General features: G+C 47.5%; 2 protein-coding genes across 8 annotated transcripts in view; one reads left to right on the top strand and one right to left on the bottom strand.

Moving 5' to 3' along the window:
- Window positions 1–6,237, bottom strand: part of ZC3H7A (zinc finger CCCH-type containing 7A) — a 32,967-nt gene extending 26,730 nt beyond the window's left edge. For both annotated transcript variants that reach the window (XM_082199657.1, XM_082199658.1), the window contains exons 1-2: window positions 6,088–6,237; window positions 481–584 (exon numbers count right to left, since the gene is read on the bottom strand). In XM_082199657.1, the coding sequence (XP_082055783.1) occupies window positions 481–548 (68 nt within the window). In that variant the 5' untranslated portion in view covers window positions 549–584; window positions 6,088–6,237. The remainder of the gene's footprint in view (window positions 1–480; window positions 585–6,087) is intronic.
- Window positions 6,238–6,433: 196 nt separating this feature from the next.
- Window positions 6,434–23,659, top strand: LOC309519058 (alpha-N-acetylgalactosaminidase-like). 6 transcript variants are annotated; one of them, XM_082199839.1, is made up of 8 exons: window positions 6,434–6,656; window positions 9,302–9,473; window positions 10,526–10,700; window positions 12,076–12,253; window positions 12,912–13,006; window positions 14,208–14,369; window positions 17,224–17,421; window positions 22,782–23,659. In XM_082199839.1, the coding sequence occupies exons 2-8, from the start codon at window positions 9,319–9,321 to the stop codon at window positions 23,040–23,042; spliced, it is 1,224 nt and encodes a 407-aa protein (XP_082055965.1). In that variant the 5' UTR covers window positions 6,434–6,656; window positions 9,302–9,318; the 3' UTR covers window positions 23,043–23,659. The 6 variants fall into 6 exon arrangements, with proteins under 6 accessions (XP_082055965.1, XP_082055969.1, XP_082055964.1 ...); XM_082199838.1 differs by lacking the exon at window positions 6,434–6,656 and adding an exon at window positions 6,676–7,072; XM_082199840.1 differs by lacking the exon at window positions 6,434–6,656 and adding an exon at window positions 6,677–6,738.

Raw genomic sequence — 23,659 nt, 5'->3', positions numbered from 1 at the left:
GTGGGGAAGGCTTTTCAGCATCCCTCTGCATGTGCAGAGGAAAACTACCTTTGTACTTGAGAATTTTAATTTATTTACACCCAAAGCCTCTCCCTCCCCCCCAAAAAAAAAAAAATTGGAAAGGAGATGGAAACATGATACTGCCTACAGTGATGCTGCTGAGCCTGGACAAACCAAGACAGACAGCACAATCGTCTGCATCTTTACTCAGAAGTTCAGTCGCACTGGGTCCAACAGGTTTATTCCCAAGTAAGTGAGCACATGATTGCAACCTAAGGAGCATTCTTCTCAAAGGCACATGGGACACAGCCAGTTTCAAGCATTGCGCTACTCATGTGTTTATTCTGAAAGGGCAAAGCTCGCTAATTGTTTGATATGACAACCCCCCCTTTTTTCTAAAGCATCATGTTAATTTAAACCAATGCTACCGACCAAACATAACCCACCCACCACACAGGTTTCCAGTCACCAAGGTCTTACTGTATAAACTGCAGCCCTTTCTTAATCTCCTGCAGTCTGATGCTTCTATCCACGGAAACATTGGACATGTTATCATGAACACCCAATTCTTCAGCGTGCAGCTTCTGCAACAGAAATGACAGCGGGTCGTTGACTTGTATATCAAGCTGTTGGGAGTAATTTATGGACGAGAAGAACAATTTTAATCTCTGAAAAATACAGGCTATAGGTTAGTTCACTAAACCAAAGCTTGGTGCTACAGGAATTAGCCTAGCCTCTCTCCTGAGCTCAACTGCTTCCCCCCCACACCCTTCCTCTTCAGGCACGGCTGCAAGAAGGAATGTGGAAGCTTTCACTGCAATTTTTGAGTGACCACAGTTTGCCATGCTGCTCAAATTCCGAAGACCTGTGGTTAGTTTAACTGCAATTAAACAAAAAAACAAAAAAAGCAACTTCAAACCATTGTTAATAAAATGCATTAACCATAGTTTGGGGTCAGAAGATATGTTCAACCGCAGTTAACCTCCTCCCTGCAGAAAGCCTAGGCTTGTTGTGACACTAAACCATGGTTTACCTTTACAGCTGAATACAGCCTGTGTTCACAAAATATAAGTACCGTATTTTTCGCCCTATAAGACTCACTTTTTCCCCTCCAAAAATGAAGGGGAAATCTGGGTGCGTCCTATGGGGCGAATGCAGGCTTTCACTGAAGCCTGGAGAGCGAGAGGGGTTGGTGCGCACCGACCCCTCTCGCTCTCCAGGCTTCAGGAGAGCCCCAGCGCCAGCCCCACAAGGTCGGGGGACAGAGGGAGGCGGAACGCCACCATCCCGCTGTCTCCCGAAGTGGTTTGGAGGCTGACGGCGGGGAGAAGAGCGCTTCTCCCCGCTGCCTGCCCCACCACTCCGGGGAGAGCAGGGAGACGCAGCGCGTCTCCCTGCTGTCCCCGGACCTGATCGCAAGGCAGGCGGGGGGGAGAAGAGCGCTTCTCCCCGCTGCCTGCCCCACCACTCCTGGGACAGCAGGGAGACGCGCTGCGTCTCCCTGCTGTCCCCGGACCTGATCGCAAGGCAGGCGGGGGGGGGAGAAGAGCGCTTCTCCCCGCTGCCTGCCCCACCACTCCGGGGAGAGCAGGGAGACGCGCTGTGTCTCCTTGCTGTCCCCGGACCTGATCGCAAGGCGGGCAGCGGGGAGAAGAGCGCTTCTCCCCGCTGCCTGCCCCACAAGCGCCTGGGGGGGGGGGAATAAATTTTTTTTCTTTATTTCCCCCAAAAAAACTTGATGCGTCCTATGGGCCGGTGCGTCTTATGGGGCGAAAAATACGGTAGATAACTTTTAAAAGGAATTCGGCTTATCACATGACACCACCCAAAAGCACCTAGATACAGATACACCAAACTGGTTTAAAAAAGACTCCAGAACCGTCCATTGGACAAAAATCAATTAAATCTCATGTAATTATTTGTTTCCCAATGCACGAAAGCAACGACATAGCAGACAGTTCCAGAATGATCAACAAGAGATTGGTATGGTCTCCTTGCACATCACAATATAACCAAGTTAATGACAACTTTGGTTTCTTTGTTTCTCCTTACAAGTACACAAGAGAAACAACCCACAATCCATGGCTTATCATTATATCAAACCAGGGATCATGATTTGTTTCATTCTAAACAAACTACATTAGTAAGCAGATCAGAATGCACCCCAACTGCCTCTACCCAAGCATGCTCTTCAGTAGTACCTGGAGGGGTGGGAAAGGAAAAAGACCTCTCAGTGAGGAGCTACAGGTAGAAACAGTAAACTGTCCTCAGCAGACTCAGACTCTCCCCATTAGTAAGCAAAGAACAAACCATTAAATTTGGTGTACATAAAAACTGGGCCAACGAAATATTTCTGAAATGCAGCCATAAGTAGTAGCATAACGGAATGAATCATTATAAAGCAGTGTTTCTAAATCGGTCAGTGTATGAAGATCTTGGGGAGGAGGATGTATGTGTTTCTAAAAATATGTACAATATAAGTAAAAAAAATAAAAGTCACAAAATTTAAATCCATTTCATAAAATAAAATAAAAAGGTGAGCCAGGTTTAAAAGTGTGTGGGGGGGTTATGGTAGCTAAAGGGGGGCAAGGGGTAGAAACACTGATTTTAGAGAGAAAGAATTATCTGCAATTATACATATCTGGTTTGGATAGAAATTCTGACTTTCAAGCTTAGGGTAAGAACTGACTTGTCAGGAATTGACAGCAGTCTCAGTTCCAAATTAACTTCCAAAGCAGCCTCTACCAAATGGAGCCATCATTGTCAACTGATTGAATTAGAAATGATTAGTAGATACTCAGAAATCCCACACCTGCTCTTCTGCACACATCACAAGAATTCTGAGCTGTTTCTTAGAATTGCACTGGAATTCCTCATGCTGAGGCTTCATGGAAGAAGGCAGGCAACAGTAAACACCAGACTCTCAGCCACTAGATGGGCTGCTACAATCCCTTGTACAGAACTATTGTGCTTACAATTATAAAATCATTGACAATTCCTAGGCAAACAATCACAACAAAGAGTGGCACCAGCACATTGAGAAGAGTCACTTTTTATCCCATTATTGCAAAAACAAATTTAGAAGGGGGCCCCTGCATAACCCTGTTAACTATCAAGAGAGAGGAACTATGCCTGACAAAGGGAATGCAAGCAACCTGTTACCAAATTAGCACAAGAGAGGAGCAGGGGCAAAGAAGTTAGAATGGTGCACCAGAAGGTACCAATTTTGTGTTTTATCTCTCAGTAAATTGGTGTCAACACTGAATTAGGCAACCTTCTAAAATGTCACTCTTCATGGCAATCTTAAAATAACCTCTCATATTTCCAAGGTCCTGATAAAGGTAGCTGTGGCCGTGCATGGGGCAGGAAACCTGTGTTCCTCCAAACACAGGACTACAATGCCTTTTGCTGGCTGGGGCTGGTGGGAGGTGGAGTCCAACAGGTTTCTCATCCCTGCTGTAGTGTTTGAAATCAGTTAGGCAAACCGCTTCATGCATCAGTGGAAGCGAGTTCTGCCCCACAGAAACTTATTATTACGATAAATGTGTTAGTTGCTAAAATGCCACTAGACTCTAGGATTTTTTTGGCTAGAAACCAAATAATAATAATAATTCAAATTGCTGCAACATAAAACTGAAACTGTTACGAGAAAAATGTGAGAGCACAAAAAACTTCTTCAGAGTCACTATTTTATACTGTTCTTTTTTAAAGTGCAGAAACGCTTTTGTATTGTCATGTGGTTCAGACATATGACATTATTTTATACTGTTTAAGGCTGAAACCACCACTGTTCAGCCCACGAGGGCAGAATAAGCTGCTTGAGGTACATAGAAGTCTCTCTTACATACTGTATCTATTTTAAAATTGACTGGAGAGTTCTAGACAACAAACCTGCCTCGGGGTACAGTAGGAAGACTCAAGATACTGCACTCATTTTGAGATAGGGAAATAATCTAATAATCCCATGAAAGGTCTCCCTCTGCATATATTCAGTTTTAATGGAGAACAGCAGCATCAAAAAATGAGCTAAAAGGGAAGCCTGACAGATTGGCAGAGTATTTTTTTACAGCTTCAGTTTATTGTGTGGCAATTCCTAAAGCAATTTCTATTTCAGTTTTGCTTCCCATACAATTCAGTATGCTTTTGTTGTCAACATATGGACAATCCAGAGCACATAAGTATGCTGGCCTCATTTTACTTAATTTACTGGCGTTCATAAGTTGCCTCGCTGCCAAAAGGTGCCCACACAGCAGTATAAATACACTTATTTCACTTCTACCTCATATTTAAGGCAATGCAACAATGGAATAAGGAAACATGTCCGGCAAAATTATATGGAAGAGGCCAGCAATAAAACAGATAAAAAGCTTGGTGGAATAAAACAGTATTTATGGTCTGCTTAAAGCCTATGAGAAAGGCAGCAAAATGAAGTACTTGGGGATGGAAGTCCACGTGTGGGGCCACCAATGAAACCTAATCAAACTTAGAGGAAGGCCAAACAGTACATGAAGTGTCCAAATAAAAAAATTACAATTACAAGATATTTAAGTTTACATACATGCTAAAAATAAACAGAACCTGGGCAGCAAAAGTAAGCCTGCAGCAGCAAAGTACCAACCAGTCAAGAGGGAATTAAATGATTCCAAACAATGGAGCTGGGTTTTAACTGACTGTCAAAATGACAACACATGGATGTGGGGTGGAGAGGCAGATGCGTCTCACAGGCCATGGCGCTCAAACTCGGGTGCCACAACCCAAAGGGTCCTCATGACCACAGATCTCTCTTCAATTTAATCTTACAGGAGGGAATTGGTTCCAGTAACAAGGTAATGAAAATGGGATCAGCAAGGACAAAAGAATAACAAGCAAGTAGTAAAGGCACAGTACAAATGAGAAGAATTGGACCATCAGCTAACACCTTTCTTTCTAATGGGGAATGCAGATATGGCCATGCCACGGAAGGGACTCAAGACATCTCAGATCTCCCCACAACGTAAGCCACAGCTATCTTTCTAGGCCATGAGATCATGAAAACTGAACTGGTGGGAGAAACAGAGGGGTGGGATGGAAGCCACAACAAGAGAGAGCAGCCATACAGAAACTTCAAAAGTCTCTGTGCCTGTTACTAAATCTAACAGTTTTGAGCTACTGATGAAAACTCAAGCATTCAACCAAATACTATTACGTTGCTCTCTTTGATGCCAGTCGCTTAGGTAGAAGTTTCGGCAACATAAAAGTTCATCCTCCTTGAAGATCCAGAGCCTCATGGGCTGTTGTTATTCACATCCACTTCCATATGGGAGTAGTAACATACAAGCGCCTGTAGGCTAGCATTTCTCTTTCTGCCAAACAGCCGTGCAAACTCCCACTAGCGTTCTTCCACACGCGTGTACATCCCTTTTAATACATTTCCTTTCGGCATCGCCAGCCACCAGAAGAACTTTGAGGACGAGGCGCGTGCATCCATCTCATTCAACCAGACGCCCCCCTCCTGGCACCTTCAAGGCAGGCGGAGAGGAGGATCGGCGGCAACCACACAGCTCCCGCTACACCTACTAAGGGCGCGCGCCCGGGAAACCAATCTGCCCTCGCCTCCAAGGTGCCAACGGGACTTCGGGGCGGTTCTTCGGCCTCGCCCGCATTTGAGCTTCCGCGCGGGAATGCCGAGCACCATCCCGGCTCCCTGCCCCAAAACCACCTCCCGCGACGTAGCCTCTTCTTGACCCGTCAAACCAAGGAGCACCACGTCGCGCGCGCCTCCGGAAGGACAAGATCCAGGCTCAGGAAGGCTTGTGCCGCTATATTATTATTAATTATATTTCTAAACCGCCCTTAGCGTGTGTGACCCCCTCCCCCTAAATCTGGACATTATTTAAGGCCTGTCTCCTCCGCCCCCCCTTTCCCTGAGGCCACAAACACCCCTTTCCCTTCCCAAAGAGCAACAAGGGGGCTCCTCATGAGCCTCGTCCACCTCCCCGCCCCCAGCCCCGGCCTGAGGCGGGAGGCGGAGCCGCGCCACCATCCCGCTCCCTCGCAGGCCTTGCCGGGCGGTGAAGGCCTCCCCTTGCCTCGCGGCGCGGGCCTCACCTGCTCCCTCAGGCCAGGAGGCCGTGTAGCTGCTGCTGCTGCTGAGGAGGCGAAGACAGCGCGGCGGAGGCACGACGAGCCAGGCCCCTTTCTCTGCCTCTCCGTCTCTCTCTGTCTCCCTCTCCGCGCTTCCTTCCTCTTGGCGTGCCTTTCCGGCCTAAGGCCCCCGGCTCCTCTCGCCCGCAGCGCCCTCTACCGCTCGGAGGCCGCCTGGCGGCGCCACAATGAGGGAGCCTCCTCCAAGCGCGGCTTTGGCTGATTGGACGAGGCGGGGAGCGACGTGAGCCTCTATGGGAGGCGGGGCCTCGGACGCCGCTCTCGCTTTCCCCTCACAGAGATGCCGCCGCTTCCCATTGGCTGTCGTTTGATTCCCAGGGCACGCCTCCAGTGCCTCGTTCGCCGCCTTCTCATTGGTCGAACCGACCAGGAGCCCTCCCGCCGTTGGCTGCCGTGCTATGCGTCGGCACCGCTGATAGGGCGCGTGCGCCCGGCCAACCGCCGATCTCTGCGAGTCCCGCCCTTCCCCTGACCGGCAATTAGAGTTGTTCCGTGTTCGTGAGGAAAGGTGGGTAAATAAGGTGAAGGCTTTCCAGGGGGCGCCGCTGGTAGATAGGATGCGGGCGTTGCCTGCCATCCTTTTTTACCCGAAGGGTTAGTCACCGGCGTTTGTCTCTGGAAGGGAACGTGACAGGCTGTCAGGCTGAGGAGAAAAGCGAGCCGGCTGTACTGCGCATGCGGGCTGTGGCGGCCTCGCGTACCCTCTCGCTTTCAAACCACCAGGGACAGTGCGCCTGCGCATGGCCCTCCTGGAACATGGGAGGAGCTTTCCCAAGGGGGCGTGTTTTAAAGGGCCCTCGATGATAAGTGGAGGCGTTTTCTTTCTCCGGCTGACGTCACAGTCAGCCCTTGTGACGTCACTCTGATGACGCTCGAAAAGGCCATTCAAAACCCTAAATGCAGTGAGGGGGAATCGCACAGAGAAGGGGTAAAATGACTCCCTACCCATTAATAATAATAAAAAACACAATACGGAAATTCAAAAAGCCTTAAAGATTCTGGCACCTTTGAAACCTGTTTTAGTCTTCAGACTTGCTCACTTTTGCAGCCAAATGTAGTGGGTGGCCTTATCCAGACAAGGGCACAGCAGCAGGGGAGCCATCACTGAGAGACTTCCCAGTGTGCAGTGCCATCAGCTGAAAATGGTGTTTTGTTGCATACTGGTTTTTGTGGCAGGCTTATGAGATCCCACAAGCGTGTGAATGGTGACTAGGATTGCCTAACCTGATGGTAGGGAGGTGGAGGAATTCCTGCAGAAAACTTAATTCAGCAGGGATTTAAGCAGTAATTCATGCCACAAGCATAAAGGAGTGATCAGCAGAAGTTTTTTGGGGGGATATACAGGGGATGAGATTGTCTCATCATTTATGTTCCCAACCCCATCATTGTGTTCTGTGTGGAAGGCATTCAGCAGGTAACCATCCTATCAGGGGGTCCATTCAGCGCAATGTTGGAATCACGCTTTTAGTGTGGTGACACGTGCCCTTTGGAAATATTTGGGTTTTCCAACGCCATCTGGGTGCCCACCATGAGAACAGAATTGCTGTACTAAATGGGCTGTTGACCAGATCCAGCAGGTTCTTGTGTCCTTAACTCTCACTCGTTTTATATCAGACAGGTGCCTTCTGTTATTTTGGTGCCTATTGAATATGTTCTAAAAGTCTCTCCTAAATGGAGATCTGACTCTCCAAGAGACAGTAGTGGTATTCACTGAGTCCAAAAAATAGTAAGACAGGGTTCTAGACAGAGTAGCACTTCCCTGCAAGGAGTTGGTTCATAGCTTGGGGGTCCTTCTGGGTCCAACCAACATTGTTACTTGAGGCCCTGATGGCCTCAGTGGTTAAGATTGCCTGTGTCCTGCTATACCTGATTCACCAGCTACAGACCCTTCCAGAGTGGACTATTGTGATACATTGTACCCGGAGCTGTCATTGAAAGCAACTTAGAAACTTCAATTGGTCCAAAATGCAGTGGCCAGATTACTAATTGGAGTTCCAATTAGAACCCGTATGGTAACTCCTGTTCGAAAACAGCTTCATTGCTTGCCAGTCCCAATTCAAGGTTCTCACCCTTGTGTTTAAAGCACTAAATGACTTAGGCCTCAAGGATCCGAGAGACCACTTCCTTCCTTCTTGGGTGTTAAGATAAACAGAGGGAGCCATCTTGATTGTTCCACCAACCTTGGAGGGGTGGGGGTGGCCCAGGAGACTGCATTCTCTGTGGTTGCCCCTAAGTTGCAGAAATCCCTCCTTGCAGAGGTGGGTGTGGCATCTTCAATATATAGTGTTCATATATATACCTGTATTCATCTCTTGTGAATGTAATCTGTTTTAGCTGTTTCTAATTCTAATTTTAAATCATTGTAACCTGCCCTGGAACCTGCTGGTGAAGGGTGGGTAATAATAATAACAATTGTAATTATCTCAGTAGGTATGTGTTCTGAATTTGAATTTATCTTATATGTGCTTTCGTGTGTATATGGATATGTGTTTGTATGTACAGTATATGTATGTATGTATATAAGAAACTATTTTAATTGGTTTTTATGCATGCAATTGCTTGACATGTATTTTTATTCTGCTGTTAATTGCTCCATGATGCCTCCTGGGAAGTGAGTCATAAATAGAATAATAAATAAATGTTGTACTAGAGGTGCTTATTGCTTAGTAAAACAACCTGGAATTAGCAAAGGCAGCATGGTACCTCTTCTTTTGCTTCCCATTTGCTTATTGTCTTTCCTGTGGTGACCAAAGATACATATAAGGTGCCTCAAACATCAGAAATTATTTGAAACCACTGAAATGAAGTAATATGTTGGATTATTATAGAATCATAGAATTGTACAGTTGGAAGGAACTCCAAGCGTCATCTATTCCAACTCCCTACAATGCAATAATCTCATATAAAGCATCCATGACAGGCTACAAGATGACCATCCAACCTCTGCTTAAAAGCCTCCAATGAAGGTTCCATCTTCCGAGGGAGTCTGTTCCACCATCAAACAGCTCTTGCTATCAGAACGTTCTTCCTGGTGTTTTGTCAGAATCTTCTTGAATCTAACTTGAAGCCATTGGTTCAGGTTCTACCCTCCAGAGCAGAAGAAAACAACCTTGCTCCACCTCCCATGATCAGATGTGCCCTCTTCTGATTTTTACAGGGGGTGGTGTCTGAATCATGTTGCACTTTTCCCTGGGGATATTGCTGGGCCTTGCAGCCTGCTGTGCTTCCCTGGATAACGGACTGCTGAAGACTCCGCCAATGGGCTGGGTGCCTTGGGAACGTTTTAGATGTAACACAGACTGCAAAAATGATCCTGACAACTGCATCAGGTGGGGGAAATGTGCTGCAAGTTGTACTGAAGCTGTTGACTTGGATGCTGTTATTAGAACAATAGTTTTTTTGGGGGGATTGCAGGGAGGAGGGAATGGTCATAAAGTGAGGAATTCCACTGGTTTGGTTTGTTCTTTACATCCTAGAGAACCATTAATGCAATGGTAGGGGTTGTCTGCCTGTGGTTTTTACCTGAAGTCTGCATCAACTAAAAGGTGCATGAATCACACATGCTACTGTTTGTGGCTTGAACCTTAAGTTTTTTGGAACCTATCATTCTAATGAGGAAAACTGCACCAGTATCATAAGGGAATTTTAGCTTACTTGAACAGATGCACCTGCAGGCTTATTTCAGTTCCCCACACTTATATCCCTTTGAAACCAAGATCACAGCAATGAGATCTGGCACAGTCTTCTCTTTTCCCCTGCCTAAGAGGTCCCCCCATACCTTCAGGGATGCTTCAGGGAAGTCCCATACCACACCTCTTAGATCACATCAGTGTAGCCACAAAGACAGGAAAAGTAAAGTATTGGACTGGCCATGTCTCATCCCACAATGAGGCAACAAAGCATTTTTCAGATGGTGAGCATTGCTTTGCTGAAGCTATCTTTAAACAAGTTGTTTCCACTCTTTTAAATAGAGATTGTGAGACTCTTCCATTGTCATACCTAAACAAACCTAGGCTTCAAGTGTACTGTTGCAGTTTGCAGCCTGTTTAATCAGTGCCTTGGTTGCCCCAATGTTAATAATGTCTCCATTTTATCAAAAGGCTTTTTATAACCAGCCCTCTTTTAAAGAGTTTGCATGACAATTCTCTGTTCCTCTCTATGCAGCTAAGCTCCAGCATCATATAGATCACCTCTGGAAATCTTGGGGTTTTTTCGTTTTTGTTTTCAACATGTTATGTATTAGTCTAGGCTGATGTTTGTCAAGTTCAATCACATTAGGCAGAGCAGCTCCAGAAAGAGTTGATAAAGGGTGGCTTTTCAAACCGGCCATCTAACATAGCAGGCCCTGTTCACACTAGCTTTCTAACTTGTTCATTAACAGTGAACACTTGATCAAGGCTATGGCAGACAGGCTGGCTGGCGACGGATGGTTGCGGCTCGGCTACAAGTATGTCAACCTGGATGATTGCTGGGCAGCAAATAAAAGAGACGCACAAGGCAGGTTGCAGCCCAACCCTGAAAGGTTCCCCAGTGGCATTAAAGCCCTTGCCGATTACGTAAGTTCAATAAAATGCATTTGTTCTGAAAGCTTTCAGATTTATTTAAAAGCTGCAAGAAAAAAGCTACTTAAGATTAAGCTTCTGCTATAGTTTACAGAGGATGTAGCTTTGTGTATTTCTTACGGACTTTGTATGTGTTTTGTGTAAAAGTGCTTCTACATATGCTATTTTTGTGTGACAATTGGTTAACCAATTTAATTAATAGTATTAATGTAGTCATGGTTTCTTCTTGGCTTGCTAGTTATGCTTTAATGGAGCACAAGCCACAATGCCTAATTCAGACACAGCAAGCCAGGATCATGATTTGTTTCCTTTTGGCACAAACAAGAAGGCATGAAAGAGCCCTCTTGTGTATTGGTTTTTATTTATTTCAACAGTATATACGCCACTTAATTGCAGTGTACAAGAAAGTCAATACAATGAAAATGAGTTAAAATGATAAAATCAGTACTGTATTCAGTTGCAATACCTGCTAGAGTAATATTCTTCAACAGGCACCAGAAGCCTACTGACTCTGGCATGTCCTGAATGGGATTCCACAACTTTTTGTGCTGTGCAAATTGGGCCATAAAGAAACACACTTTTCACTTGATTTAAGCCAAAACATTTTAACCAGAGCCAAATGGAAAGCATACACGCCACAAATTGAACTTTGGACCCTCCTATAAGTCTTTTTCTGCCCTTGAGGAGGAGCCCACAAGGCATAATGAGGCAAGTTAGTTGTCTCAGCACCAAGAACTCTGAGAGAGCAGTGTGCTCCAGCGGGTGCACTGGAACACCTCTTACTTATCTGGATGGAGGATAGAGAGGTGTGTGTGAATATGTATAGAAACTCTATAAAGGTCATAAGTGAATTCTCCTCAAAACAGACTTTTGCAAGACGACCCTTAATTCAGATGCAGCATATTTAGCAAACTAAATGATTCTGTCTCCTTTGCATTATTTGAAATGCAATGAAGCCTTAACAGTTGTGTTTGCTCTCGGGGAAATTTGCGCTTCTATGAATTTTTGTTTTGTTATAGTCTGTTGTGCTTATTCAATAAGCTGATACGACAAAAGCAAATAAAAGAGTTGGCAAAAAAGTTAAAATTTGTATTCTTTGCTCCACCCAGTTTTGCCTCTGGCTCCACCAACCAGTGGCACACGGCCTTTGGAAGTCTGCCCAGAAGAAAATGTGGACCTCAGGCTGAAAAAGGCTCATTAACTGTGGGAGATTGCTGAGCCTGCCAGCCCTCAGGATCCCCAGCATCATGCTCAGAGTCGGGAACATGGCCCCTTTCTTGAGCTGGTATCACTGTAACCTCTGACTCTGTGTCATGGTCCCCACTGGACTCTGGGGTCATGGCTCTCCCTCTTGCCTCTTCTCACCCAGGTTCACTCCAAAGGCCTGAAGTTTGGCATCTACAGTGACCTGGGCAGCAAGACCTGCTCAGGCTACCCTGGGACGACCCTGGATACTATTGAGACAGATGCGAAGACCTTTGCTGAGTGGGGGGTTGACATGCTGAAGCTGGATGGCTGCTTCTCCAATTCTTCCATCAAGGCAGCAGGTTCGTGCCTGTCAATAAACAGGAAGGATCGCAGGAAGGAGGGGATTTTCAGTTGAAGCCGGCAAATCCCAGATTGTCCTTCTTTAAAATGGAGTAATCCACAAAGGCAGTGGATGCATTAAATGGTTTTGCTTTGTAGTCCTTTTTAGCACTAGCAGTCCTGTTCAGTTGTTCATTGCATAAGATTTATGCACCACCTGATTCAAAAATGAAACAAAACTCAAAGCGGTTTACAAAAATAGAGTTAGATGCTAGTGTTGAGTTAGATGTACCAATGTCTGTGGAAATCAGTGGGCTTCAGCATGCCTGCATAGACATTGTGCCATTGTAACAGTGGAGGCTGGTGCATTTGGGCAAATGGGGCATGGGCCCATCAAGCTCTGTCTGACCTCAGCCAACCCCCACCTCCCTCCCTCCTTCCTTACTTCCAGCCAGTGGGGAGGGGCACTGCCTGTCACCTTCCTCCTCCTCCTTAGGTTTCCTGTTATGTTTGTAGAACTTAGCAGGGAAGAGGATGAGAAGGATACCATTTGCTCTGGTGCCACCTGCTGTTGACCTCCCTGCTTTTCACCCCACCAGTTCCAGCAAACCAGCTGCCACTGCTTTTGTCAATATTAAAAGCAGCCCGCTGCCAGCCCTTTCTTTCTTTATTGCCCAGGCTACCCAAAGATGAGTGCGGCATTGAACAAAACGGGACGGCCCATTGCCTTTTCTTGCAGCTGGCCTGCCTACGAGGGGGGCCTTCCGCCGAAGGTAATTTCTGCACCTGTTTCTGAGTCTCTGCCTTTGCCTTGGGACAGGCAACATTCTCAAGACCATGGGACCATTTATTCCACGGGTAGAGATGGGAGACAAGACATGTTTCATAAATGGGCTTTCTGTGTCTGGATAGAACCCTGGTCAGCAAGTGCTTTTGCCAGTCTGGGGAAAGGGGTACGGAGTGATGGCAAAGACCACTCCATCGCTGCCCACCAACCAGCCTGGCATTTTCCTCTCTTCACCTTCAGGCTGTGCATGGAGATTGATGACCACCTTCAAGGGCTGTCAGGGACGGGCAGGAGCCTGGGGTGTGGGGGAATGTGTTGACAAAGGAGACAGTATGGGAGGAGGAAGATCCAGGGAAAGGGGCTGCTGGTCTATGTGGTTCTGTGCCACCCGTGAAGTGGCTGCTGGTAGAGGAGGAGTCAGGAGCAGGAGACCAGGCAGTCAGAGCAAGGGGGAAAAGAGCAGGAGTCAAGAGAAGAGCTGCAAGCGGGCATGGAGAGCTCCCAGAGCAGGTCGTGTCTTTGGAAAACGCCTGGGCATTCCCTCTTCTGTTGTTTCCTCATTCAAGGAAAGGCTTAAGGCAGGTGTCAGCAAACTTTTTCAGCAGCGGGGCCGTCTACTGTCCCTCAGACCTTGTAGGAGGCCAGACTATTTTTTTTTGGGGGGGGGGAATGAATGAATTCCTATGTCCCACAAATAACCCAGAGATACATTTTAAATAAAAGGACACATTCTACTCATGTAAAAACACGCTGATTCCCGGACTGTCCGCGGGCTGGATTTAGAAGGTGATTGGGCTGGATCCAGCCCCCGGGCCTTAGTTTGCCTACCCATGGCTTAAGGCAATGGGACTGCATCAGCCGGGGGGGGGTGTTAAGAAGGGATGGGGTGGATTACACTGTTGCTCCAAGCATCTGAGACAGAGCACAGGTCTGCAGTCAGGTTGCCTAGACAGCTAGTTAGCGAGGAGTGTTATCACCTGTATGTGCTTCACCAGTCGCTTGTTCTCATTGTTCCAGGTGTGGTTGGGACAAGGGGCTGTACTTGACCCAACAGCTGTTATAAGATTTGTATCTGTTCATTTGCTCAGCCTGTGAGCTTGTACTGCTTGAGTGCAGCAGCAAGCGCACGGGCAGCACCAGATTCCTAGCAACGTCTGTGCCTTTGTGCCCCTGTTGTTTTTATCCAGGTGAATTATACTTTACTTGGCAAAATATGCAACCTGTGGAGAAATTTTGGTGATATCGAAGACTCTTGGGACAGCCTCTTCCACATCATTGAGTGGTACGGAAATCATCAGGACATAATTCAGCCTGTTGCAGGACCCGGAAGGTGGAATGATCCCGATACGGTAAAGCGAACTCTTCCCATACTGCCGTCCCTTCTGCTTAGAATTCTTGTAGGCTCTAAGAGAAACACTAAGAGCAGTACTAGGATTGTAGACCGTTGCTTTTAGGGAGAAGACAGAAACACGATAGCAGCATCGATGCACAGAAGAGACTGCAGAAGGCAGACATCCAAAGGTGCTCTGGAAAAATTTCTGTCCTGGGGCAGAAAATATTAGACATGGGAAGATATTTTTTCTGTTTGGACTTACTGGGAGGTGTGGGGGCAGGGTTCTAACCCCAGTGGGGGGCATGTTCCAGGCACAGAGGCCAGGGATAGCCAGGTTACAGATTGCCAGCACCACTTCCAGAAAGTCAGGTCAAACCAGGATCAGGCCCCCAGCAAGGCCAGGCCAGACAAGGCAGGGGGCAAGTCTAGGTAAATAAGGTCAGTCAAAGCAGAGGTCAGAAGGCAAGCCAGGTAGCACCCTGGATAGCTCCCATAGTCTGCCAGTCTGATAAGGAAGGCTGAATGTTGCTCCAACGTCCTTCAAACCCAGACTGAGCCTTAAATCAGCCTGCAGTCTCCTTTGAGCAGCTTTCCCTTCCCATAGTAAGTGGAGCCTCTACTCTTAAAGGGTCCCTGATAGTTTCAGCAGCCAGTGGTGTAGGAAGGCCAAGTTTCTACTAGCTCTTCCAAACTGGTGTCTTTGGAAGGCAACGCTAGAGAGGTGCTGTCATTGTGGACTCCTCTGGTGCTGGGACTTGCAAAGGATCTCCTCCCAAGCAAAGATAGCCTTGGAGTCCATGTCCTTTGTCCTTTGAGGATGGGGAAGCTATGCACCTTTAGAGGGAGCACGGCCCTGTCCAGAACAGGCAACTCGAATTTGAGCACCATTTACCCACAGAGCATCTGCCTTGCCATGATCCAAACTCACTTTACTGCCCCTCATCCAGTCCACAGGTGCCCACAGAATGAAGGCACCAGTCCAGGTCTTGCATGACCTCTCCTATTCAGAGAACTAGAGCTGCATGTCATCAGCATGCTGATGGCACCATGCTCCTAAAGTCTGCTCCCAGTGGCTTCCTTTAGATGCTAAATAACATCTAGGACAGAATGTTGCCCTGCAGAACCTTCATGCACAGAAACAGGACGCTTCTGAATTCCGGCTGTTGGGAACAAACCCCAAGGAATGGCTATCACCTTGCGTGCTGCAGTCACAAATTTCCCAGAGATATCTTGAGTGGTTGCTCTGGAGACAGGATGGTCGGTGAGAAGGGCTTCAGTCTGATCCAGAAACTGCGCTTCTTATAATAGCTCCAAGGCAATCTGAGAAAAGAAGACTGCAGGTCTGATTTAGGAGGACATTTGGACTGCAAATGATAAGAGAGGCAGGGAAATCCCTAAACGAAGCCTGACAACCTGCACACTCCAAGTAACCACTAGAGGGTGTTTTCCTTCCTCTGTTCTGCAGAGCTTCCTTTAAATTTCCAGCGCTTTTAATTCCTATACAGCCGTGCCTTGGAAGTTGGACGGAATCCGTTCCGGAAGTCTGTTCAACTTCCAAACGTTTGAAAACCAAAGCGCAGCTTCTGATTGGCTGCAGCCAGCTTTCTGCAGCCAATGGAAGCCACAGAAGCCCCATCGGACGTTCAGCTTCCCAAAATATTTCGCAAACCGGAACACTCATTTCTGGGTTTGCGGCGTTCGGAAGCCAAAACATTTGAGAACTAAGCTGTTCAAAAACCAAGGTATGTCTGTACAGCCTTTCATGTTTTTCTGCCCACAGGTGGAAATTTATTGATTTATTTGACACTATTTTTATATACTTCTTGATTGCAAGAAAAACTTCTAAGTTGTATAGAAAGAATCAACATGAATTTGATAAGAATCTACCTATCCAAAGGGGACATTGACACAGAACCTAAGAAAGTGGTCTGCATTGCTGGAAGATGCTGTCTTAAGCAGGGATGGGCAATGCGTGCCTCTGCAATTGTGGCAGGGCTCCCAAGCCAGCAGTCAGGGATGGTGGGAGCTGATCAGCTTATTCAGCAGAACTCCCCCATGAATTGTGCCCCCCATGAGTCAGGGCTGCCCTCCACTTTTAGTGGTGCCCGTGCTCAGCAGTTCCCAGGGATAGTGGCCCACCTTGAAGGTTACTGCATGGTTTACTGGCCTGTGTATAAACAAAGGGCTTTGCAAGCCAGTAATTTATTGTATAAAATGGCAGTCTTCTAATTATTATTATTACAAATGCCAAAGTAAGAATACCTCATTCTGCAAGTCCTTGGCAGCTAGTAGTTGTAATAACTCGCTTGGAAAGGTGCCCTATGAATATTTAAAATAAGATGTTGTGGTTATTATTGATTTATATACCGCTTTTTTGCCAAAATGGCTTCCAAGTGCCCCTCATCCAACGACGATTAAAATTAGTACATAATTAAAATGCACAATTAACAAATCCATGAAGGCATTAAAACATACAATCAACCATTAAAAAGTGTGATAATTAATACCATTGAACAGTTAAAGCAATAAAACTGCATGTTCCGTTCAGGGGAACACTTACCTAAACAGGTGTGTCTTCAAGGGCTGGAGGAATGCCAGCATATATGGAGGGCTGTGATGTTTCATCAGGGAGGGCATTCCACAACACTGGCACCAAAACCTGCCTCTGTGTTACCACAAGGTAATAACCATCAGGCCATGGCAAACCTAATCAGGGATAAACTCATTCCAATTTGTCTTTACATTCAGGATCCGGTTTCGAAGCTGTAAATCATTTTTTCCTTTCATTTTGTGTTGCTCTTCCTCTAGAAGATGACACTCTGCTGAATAAAATGTTCTTTCTCTTGTGTTGTGTTTCCCCCCCCCCCCAGCTGATCATTGGTAACTTTGGCCTGAGCTACGAGCAGTCGAAAGTGCAGGTGGCCCTGTGGGCAATGCTGGCGGCCCCTTTCTTCATGTCCTGTAACTTACGGACGATCTCGACCGAGGCCAAGAACATCTTGCAGAACCCACTGCTCATCTACATCAACCAAGACAATCTGGGGATTCAAGGGAAGCGTATTGCAAAGGTACGGTTACTGAGTGACCTGAGCAATAACTCTCTTTATCCTCTGGGTGGTTGCAAGAGCCTGAAAACATGTCATCCATGGAATGGGTTGTCCATGCAGCTAAGCTGCATATGGACGTACAAGGCCACCTTGTGCCAGTGCCAGATTTAGTCCATCTACCTCAGCATCCCCTATTCTGATTGGCAGCAGCTCTCCAAGGTCTTAAGTCCCCCTGTTCATAAATTCCCTCTCCCCCAAGATCCTTCAACTCAGGTCCAGGGAATAATAATAATAATAATAATAATAATAATAATAATAATAAATTTTATTTATACCCCACCCTCCCCAGCCGAAGCTGGGCTCAGGGCGGCTAACAACAATCAAAATAATCCAACATTCTAAAAACCTTTCATTATAAAAATTAATTAAAATCAAATTAATGGCAACCATTAAGCAAAATTCTGTGCAGGGAAGCTCTTTGCAGTCTGGAAGCTGTGTGCCTGTGGTGGGTGGGGCCAAAGGCAAAATGGGTGTGGCCAATGGGACAGTGGGTGGAGCCAGGGGGAAGTGAGTGAAGCAAGTTATTTGACAAAAGTCAGCTGTGTAGGAGTCCGAGGTTACTGTACACACACCTCTCCAGCCAGGCAAGCATGAGGCGTTCTCCTAGTTCTGAAAGGCATTCCAACTAGGCAGAATCACTTGAGGGGAGATGGAAGGGAGTATTATTATTCTTCTCATCATTTAATTAAAATTGTATACCTGGCTTCTTCTTCCCATGCACCCCAGGGCTGCAAAAAGATATACAATTAAAAATCAAAGCAAAAGCATTCCAAAACAGATTAAAACATTCTAAACGCCAACCACAATAAAAAAACATACCGTATTGGCCTGAATATAAGTCTCACTTCCTCCCCCCCAAATTCCAACCGTGACAAGTTAAAGTGCGGCTTATATTCTCAACCTCACAGTAGGCAACCAGGAAAGTGGCAAAGCAGTGCCCACCCTGTGCGTGGTCCCCCATCCTCTCCCCCAAGGCCAGGAAGGGGGAGAGGGTGAGGAAGGGGAAAGGCCAACAGCAACGCAGCGCAGCTCCCCCCCCCATATCCAATATGCAGGCAGGAGTAGCGAAGAATGGAGTGGCTTATATTCAGGTATTTTTTCTTTTTTTCTTTCCCCCCTCCAATTTCAAATGTGCGGCTTATATTCGGACCAATACGGTACTTTCATCCACTGATCTCAGGGTTGCCAGGAACAGTATTCTTCAGCCAGCAAAAGCAGGAATGTTTTCCATTCCCTTCTGAAAGTTAGCAATCATGTAGCGAGGCAGCCTCACTAGGGAGGGCATTCCACAACTGGGGAACTGCCACTGAAAAGGCTGTGTCACGGGTCAGCGCCAACCAGGCAGCCCTCCCGGGTGTGTCCTGGGGAGAGACTTGAGCACCAGCTAGAGTGGCCTGGAGGGACTCATTTGGTCCTGGGCTTTAGGTCCCCCACCCTTGCTTTAACTGGAGGTGGCAGGGATAAAACCTGGGGCCGGCCTGCAAAGCAAGTGCTTTGGCGCTAAGATAGGGTTGCAGCAGGATTCCTAGAGTCCCAGGAATATTTTTTTCTGTTTTATGTGTAAGTGGCCCTGAGACAGAGGTTTAGAAGGTGATTAATATAATAATACAATGAAACCTTTGTTGATGTTTCTTTGCTTGCCTACACAGATCACTTCTTAGCCTTCTCTCTCATGTCGAACACTGTACTTCACCGCTGCGGAGTACCGTATTTTTTGCTCTATATGACTCACTTTTTCCCTCCTAAAAAGTAAGGGGAAATGTTTGTGCGTCTCATGGAGCGAATGCAGGCTGCGCAGCTATCCCAGAAGCCAGAACAGCAAGAGGGATTGCTGTTTCCGCTGCACAGCGATCCCTCTTGCTGTTCTGGCTTCTGAGATTCAGAATATTTTTTTTCTTGTTTTCCTCCTCCAAAAACTAGGTGCGTCTTGTGTTCTGGTGCATCTTATAGAGCGAAAAATACAGTAATCCATAGAAAGCAGCTTTGTGCCAATGTGCGTCTAAGTCAGTATTGTCTGCCCTGACTGGCAGCTCAAGACTGGTAGGTGTTTCAGGCAGGGGTTGTTCCTCAAACCTTAGGCCTTCTCTTGGCAAAGCAAATGTTCTACCGCTGAGGCACAGCTCTTGCCTGAACGCTGGACATCGCCATAAACAGCTGAGGGACATGGGAGGGGCTGGAGAGGTTCAGCAATGCCAGTTTGTAAGAAAAACAACATGTGGCATTTTCCAAGTTGGGCAGAAGCTCAGAAACCAGGAAACCAGAAACGGGATGTCCTGCGTAACCATTTTTCTATTCAAGGTAAACAGAGGGGAAGAAAGAACCACAAATGAGCAGGAGCAGTTAGGAGCAGTTCCTACATGGCCACTGAAGCACTGGATGACACAGCAGCAGCTGGCTTTGTGGCAGGATCCAGCTTGGGCTTTTGAGTCTCCTGGGGCCACCTTGGCCAGCATCAGGCTCCCGGCTCCTTCTTTCCGTAATTGTCCTCGCACGCACTCATCCCTTGTGGCATGTGAACTCGATCAGCATCGGGACTTAGCGCTTTGCCATCCCGCTCCTTCCTGCAACCAGCAGGCGATTTGTTTTCTTACCTTCTTGGTCATTAATATTACTCCGGCGACACCCTCCTCCCCCGGATATCTGTCCCTCCCACACACGGGCCTTCCACCTGATCCCAAATCAATGGGAGCCACACCTCATTTCGTAATGAGGCTCCAGCTGTGAGTGTGATACCTGCTGATAGTTGCGGCCTGCAGGTTTCCCCCACACACATCACCAATTCCTAGGATTGATAGGCACAGCAGGGTAATAATTAAGCAGAGTATCGAACCTAATAATAGCTCTGTGCGCTCTCTTTGCCACACCCCGGATTAGGTTGTGCCAATACTGGGAATTTGGTGGCCATAGCCAGAACTCTGCCAGCCACCTTGAGCAGGTTTGGGTTGCCTGCGGGCCTCCAGATGTTGTCAGACTCCCAGCACCCATCAGCCCCAGCCAGCGGGAGCAGTGTTCAGGGATGATGGGAGTTGTAGTCCAGCAGCTTCTGGAGAGCTACAGGTTTCCTGTCCCCAACTTGAAAGAAGCCCATGTTGTAACCATTCACTGCAGTCCTGTGCTGACAAGCATTGGCTGGGTGCAGAGGAATGGTTGGAGGAACCAGCTGGGAAGAAGACACAGAGCCTGGACAGTGGTGGTGGGATGTTGATGAGGGGTCAGAGGGAGAAGACTGGGAAGAGGAGGTGTCAGAAGCTGAAGGGATAACAGGGCTTAGTGAGCGGGGAGAGTCTGTAGCAGAGAGCAGTCCAGAATCAGTGGCAGAAGCTGAAGCAGGAGAGGAGGGAGGACAAGAAGCAGAGATGAAGAGTCATGAGTGTCTTCCCCGCCTGCTGTGACGAGCACCACTCCCCGCTTGTCCCCCAGAAGCAGGAGAGGCATAAAAGACAGGCCTGCAGGCACAGTTGCTTAGGGGGAAATCCCTGGAGAGGAGGGGGACTTAGATGGCTATGGGGAGGCAGGGATCTTTAGTCTGTGCAACTGCTTCATGGCGGCAAGACCTGAGTTGCTCATTAGGCCTGATACTCCTGTGCAGATGCTGTTTTGCTAATAAAGAGTTTAGTGTCGCTTCCTATGCTACAGCGCTGGCCACAGTCATTTTCCTATCGGAGGCAAGTCAGCAAATGCTGACCATCAGGAGTAACACCATCACTGCCTCCCCCAAACTCCTCTACTTCTGTACATGTCCCATCCCTGCAGAGTTGCATGGACAGTGACCTCAAGAAGGAGCGGAAGTCTGCATAGCTCTGCCTCGCATGCAAATAGTCTCAGGTTCCATTCCCGCCATCTCCAGGTAGTCTTCTTGCCTGAAACCCTGAAGAGCCTTTGCCAGTCAGTGAGTCTGACCCAGTATAAGGCAACTATGAATTTTGTTCGTAGGCGCAGCGCAGAGATTGTGTGCATTGTAGGTCACCAGACCCTTTGAGAAAGCAGTCCGGTGCCAGATGGCTTGGGCGGAATCGCTGCCATTTCCTGTACACCGTGTCAAGGCAGCAGCTTACGAATTAATGGTAATTGTGGCGATGGCAATGCCCAGTGATAAATATTTATCCAATGTCCAAATGACTGGGCGCTGTACAAAAGTCAATTGTAATGCAGATTGTGAGCTGCAACCATAAAAAAGAAAAGCGTAAACATGTCCAAAACCAGTTACATAAACAAACACAATTCAAACATTTAAAAACAATTCCTTGTTCAAAAATAGCTTAGATGCTGAGTGGCAGAAAGATCTCCACTTGAAAGGTTTGTTGAAAGAGAAAAGTATTCAGCAGGTGCCAAAAAGATGACAAAGATGGCGCCTGACTAGTATGCAACGAAGTGGGGAACCTTTGGCCCGCCAGATGTGCCGAACATCAACTCCCATCAGCCCCAACAAACATAGTCAGTGACCAGGGACGGTAGGAGTTGTTGTTCATCAACACCTGGAGGGCCAAAGCTCCCTCACATCTGATGTAAAGGGAGGGAATTCAAAAGAGTAGGCTGGATTCCTATATCATACGTCTCAGGACCCGTAGTCGAGCGTAGGTCAACAAAAAATTACACTGTCAGCGCAGTTAGCTCTTTATTCAAAGAAACCAAAACAGTGCAGGCCTAGTGATCACAGCAACTCTTCCCAGTAGGGCGTGCCCTCAATGAGGCAGTTGTGAGGACTGAAGGTCCCCGCCTTGCCACCACTCTCTAAGGCTTCTCCTCTTCAGGGGTCTTTCCAAAGCAGTTGCAACTGTGTCTATGCACAACCCATCTCTGCTCTTTTCCTTTCTCTGCGTGTTCTAGGAGACCAGGAGGGAGGGGAGCTGGTGGCAGCAGGAGGGGGAGACTCCCTGGCTTCTTCAGCAGCCTGTCTCAACTCTGCCTCTTCACACACATACACACACACTTCTGCTTTTGCCTCTGGACTGCTCTCTGGCACAGACTCTCCCTTCTCACTAAACCCTGTTGCCTCTTCTGCTTCCGACACCTGCTTCTCCCAGTCTGCTCTCTTTTCTCTCTCTGACCGCTCATCGTCATCCCACCACCAATCCCCGGACTCTGAGCCTTCTTCCCCTGGGGGTTCCCCAGCCTATGTCTCCCACCATTCCTCTGTATCCAGTCGGCCAGTCCAGGACAGACACATTTGACCTTCTGATAAGGTGGTGCCTGCAGGAGGTCTTTGATTGCGTTTGTAACGGGTGAGGCGTTCTTTTAGATCTTTAAGTGAGTTACCCAGTAGTTTCCCAGCATTAAGCTAAACGTCAGTAACCAAGCCTCTCCCCATCTCTGCCTGACAGAGCCAACACTTGGAAGTATGGAAGAGGCCCCTCGTCAATGGCCAGTTCGCGGTAGCAGTGATGAACAACGGCACTGATGGGGCACCAAAGCCAATTGTGACGACTCTGGGACTTCTGGGCATCTTGGACTGCAAGGCAGGCTACAAGGTCTATGAAGTGCTGGAAAAGTTGTTCATGGGGACCTTCAAGCTCAACGATCCCATTCGCACCAAGGTCCCTCCGACCGGCGTGGTCCTGTTCTTCCTCAGGCCTTTGTGCTGATCTTCCCTTTCAGCAAGGACTCAGCGTGCTTCAGATGTCACAAGGGAAGCCGGCAGCTAAAGAAATCAGCAGCCAAGGCACGAAAGCTTCTTCTTCCTCCTTGTGAAGGGCTTTGGCAACAAGCACAGGGGATAAACAGAACCATGGAAAAAGCTAGACCCTCCGCCCAATTTCTCTGGGTGTTTTGGGGATATTTAGAAAACTCTCCTGAGAAGTATGTACCTCCCTGTGTGGAAGAGAGTTGCAGGACCCCAAAGGAGCTGCCTCCACGGAAACTACCTTTTCTGGATTAACCTCACAAAACTGCACAAGAGGGGGGGTGCAGTTCCCACTGCTGCGCAGAGGATTTCCACCAAAGCTTATGCGCATGGCGCAGAATGGCCCATGTCCGTCCATTGGCACCTTCAGCCATGCAGGAAAACAACTGCTGCAAAAGTGTTGTGTGTGGCGCAGCCCTTGAATGTAGCAGGAACCGGGGCAGTTTGGAAGCTAAGCGCATATCCTTCCCTCCATCCTCATTAGTATTACCTGGGAAATCATGAAAGTGCCCTGTCCTTTGTAGCTCAGATCTCCAGTCCCTCTCCCAAATCAATGAAGTCGTACTGGTTTTAATGGTA

Source organism: Podarcis vaucheri (genome assembly GCF_965113315.1).
Source record: "Podarcis vaucheri genome assembly, chromosome: 14".
Classification (NCBI taxonomy): Eukaryota; Metazoa; Chordata; class Lepidosauria; order Squamata; family Lacertidae; genus Podarcis; species Podarcis vaucheri.
Note: the sequence above shows the minus strand (reverse complement) of the source record. Positions and strands in the feature narration are given on the sequence as shown.